The sequence below is a fragment of the Ciona intestinalis genome, unplaced genomic scaffold, assembly GCF_000224145.3.
Source record: "Ciona intestinalis unplaced genomic scaffold, KH HT000034.2, whole genome shotgun sequence".
In the NCBI taxonomy this organism is placed as follows: domain Eukaryota; kingdom Metazoa; phylum Chordata; class Ascidiacea; order Phlebobranchia; family Cionidae; genus Ciona; species Ciona intestinalis.
The window spans coordinates 580,717-583,583 of NW_004190356.2; the positions used below are offsets into that span (position 1 = coordinate 580,717).

General features: G+C 31.2%; 1 protein-coding gene across 3 annotated transcripts in view; it reads right to left on the reverse strand.

Annotated features, from left to right (window-relative positions):
* The window catches only part of LOC100182988 (sarcoplasmic/endoplasmic reticulum calcium ATPase 1-like), a 15,570-nt gene extending 13,161 nt beyond the window's left edge, over positions 1-2,409 (reverse strand). For all 3 annotated transcript variants that reach the window (XR_003396633.1, XM_009862740.3, XM_009862741.3), the window contains exons 1-5: positions 2,183-2,409; positions 1,971-1,988; positions 1,826-1,908; positions 1,400-1,504; positions 737-875 (exon numbers count right to left, since the gene is read on the reverse strand). Coding sequence is in view for 2 of the 3 variants with exons in the window: in XM_009862740.3 (XP_009861042.2) it covers positions 737-875; positions 1,400-1,504; positions 1,826-1,908; positions 1,971-1,988; positions 2,183-2,300 (463 nt within the window). In the remaining variant the exon portion in view is untranslated. The remainder of the gene's footprint in view (positions 1-736; positions 876-1,399; positions 1,505-1,825; positions 1,909-1,970; positions 1,989-2,182) is intronic.
* Positions 2,410-2,867: the final 458 nt, after the last annotated feature.

A 2,867-nucleotide genomic window follows, 5' to 3' on the forward strand; every position in this document is an offset into this window, starting at 1 on the left:
TTTTTAAATTGCATTCAATACTTTGATTTTATAGCACTGTCACTTTATTTAAAGCATTGGTGCAGCTTTTATGGTAAGTATCTGTTATATGACACAAAGCATTTACCAACCCAATAGTGTAATTTATTATTGTTTTAAATTATTAACAGTGTTCAACAACTTGAACTGTTCCTTTAAATTGCTTACTAAATGAATGCAGCTGTTTATATTGTGGTAAGGTAAAGCTCCCTCTTACACAGAGCAGTTAATGGAAGAGAGAATTGTAAGCAGGACATGACTCAATTCAATTAAGATTGTCTGTTAGTGGCGTTGGGTAATTGTCGCATTGGCCACATACACTTATCAGTCAGTGTACTGTTTTAAGTGTTCTACATTGATAACAGATCTGGGCACAAGTGACTGGCCACTCAGCAACGTCGCTCTTACTCAAATGAACAAAAGTCAAAAATACTTGACTAACATTTCGAATCAAATGTTTAAATATGTCAAAGTATTCTTTATGGAACAAAGACCTTAATAATTTAACGGGCGCACAAATAAAATATATATATATATATTATTATTGTATAATATAATTATATATATAAAGCTAAATTATTTCTTCTGGTATTTATGCATACACAATATGTATATATACATTCAGATTACTAATTCCTACGAGCTACGACTGTACGAACTATATTTGCTAGGCTAATTTAGGACTTGTAGGCTTGTACATTATGTTAAAGGTTCTAACCTGCCACTTGAACAATATCTCCCGGAACGATTTGACGAGCCAACACTCTCTGAATAGTTGATCTGTCTTGTCTAAGCACCTTTCCCATCTCAGGTTCATATTCTTTCAATGCTTCTATAGCGCTTTCTGCATTTCGTTCCTGGTAATGCATAGACACTTTAAGCAAAAATTCTTACATAAGATAATTTACTAAATCACTTCAACCAATGCCAACATAAAATTTGTCTATTAAAAGTAATAATTTATTGAATTGAAATGCTAAGCAAAGACCTTAAAACTTGAAGCTTAAAATTCAAGCGGCTATAAATATTTTTAAAAAAGGCAGGATTATTTTTTAACTGCACTACATATTTAGGTCCTTCAGAGAATTTCTTATGCGTCTTAGGATTTGTTAAGCAATCGCTAAATATTAATTGTTTAGCACATGCTCATTATAACAAAATGTTCTTTTTTGCACACTTTCGTTTATGTCCGCAGTTACCATATACTTTGTATGAATCTTTTGAGGTAAATAATTTTTGTATATGTACATTTACGCCAATGCAGATGGTTACAAAAGTACTTTTGGGCTAGAGACACGTGCTTTAACAAATGATTCATAGGATAGCTCTTTTAACCTTGGCCTAGATAATCCGAATAAAGATAAACAGAATGTATATATACCTGCCATATTCCAATGATAGAATTTGCAATAAGAATAAGTAAGATTACAAACGGTTCAACGAATGCTGTTATCGATTCATCACCTTCTTCAAACAAAGCCAACACCTGGAACAAAACAAAACTAAAGAGTTAGGAATAAACGCTACCTTAATTGATCAAAATTGGTCCTGGTGTCATGAACGTACGCAGTAAGTACCAAAACCAAATACGGACATTAAGGGTTAGTTAGGGGGTAAATAAAGTGTTTGTCACCAAATAAAATATTATTCGTTCAAATTGTATTTTATTCGTAAAGATGTCAAAAAGTGGATAATAGTAACTTTAACTTATATTAAACAGATTTGTCTATCAAAAAACTTTGAAACTGTTTGCCACTACCAACTTCTATAACTATTTAAAACAAGTAAAAGCATGTTGCACACTTACAAATGATATGATAGCAGCAAGCAGCAAAATTCGAACTAGAAGATCTTCAAATTGTTCAACGATCATTTGCCATAATGGTTTGCCTGGTAAGAAAAATAAGTTTTGAATAAGGGCATATTTTTTCTACAAACATACAAAAACTTACCTTCATCAGCTGGGAGTTCTGTAATTAAAATAGATACAGTTTGTTAAAAAATATAATAAGGATGTATCTTTTGAAACAAAAAAACTATATCCAAAAAGGAACTATATGTTTTGATAAACTAGTTTTAAATCTTTTCGTGCAACAGCAATTCTTTTCAATTAACACTCTTTTCCACACTTTTTATCATGTTAAATTTAACTTTCAATACCTACCATTAGGTCCATACTTTTCACGATTACGCTTCACCTGTTCTTGACTTAATCCTAGATTTTCACTAACATCAAAAAACTTCAGAACTTCTTCTGTTGTTTTTGCGTAAGCATCCTCCATATTAGAAGGTGGTGGATGATATTCTATTGTTTCAGAAATCTCGATTTTAACTAAATTAACTGAACTTTTTAACCGGTTGTTAAATCCTGTGCAATAGGCTATAATTAGAATTTTAAGGTTTGAGAGGTTTGACATTCAATTGGTGCTTCCAATATGAAATACTAAACATAGTTATAAATATCCATAGAATTTAAAGAAGTTTAATCTAGGAGTTCAACGCAGTTTAAAACATAAGATGCATGCACTTTGAGGTAGCTACACATATGAATAAAAAGCAATTGCAACAATGGTTTAAAACTGAAGAGCCTGACCTGTGAGATAATGGATTATTTTAAACATAAGCCAATTATGTAGTGATTTATAAAAAGCTTTTAGTAAATTACCTATGATATAATGCACATCAAAGTAAACAACATTTAGAGGCAAATTAGTATGATGGTTGCGACTGAGCAGTTTAATTAGTCAGAGTCAGTTACCTTGTACAGTAATTATAAACTACTGCAGGGTCAGAATTTATTCCATTAGACATTATCTACATGCATTGTGTTTTATAACTTTCCATTAAAA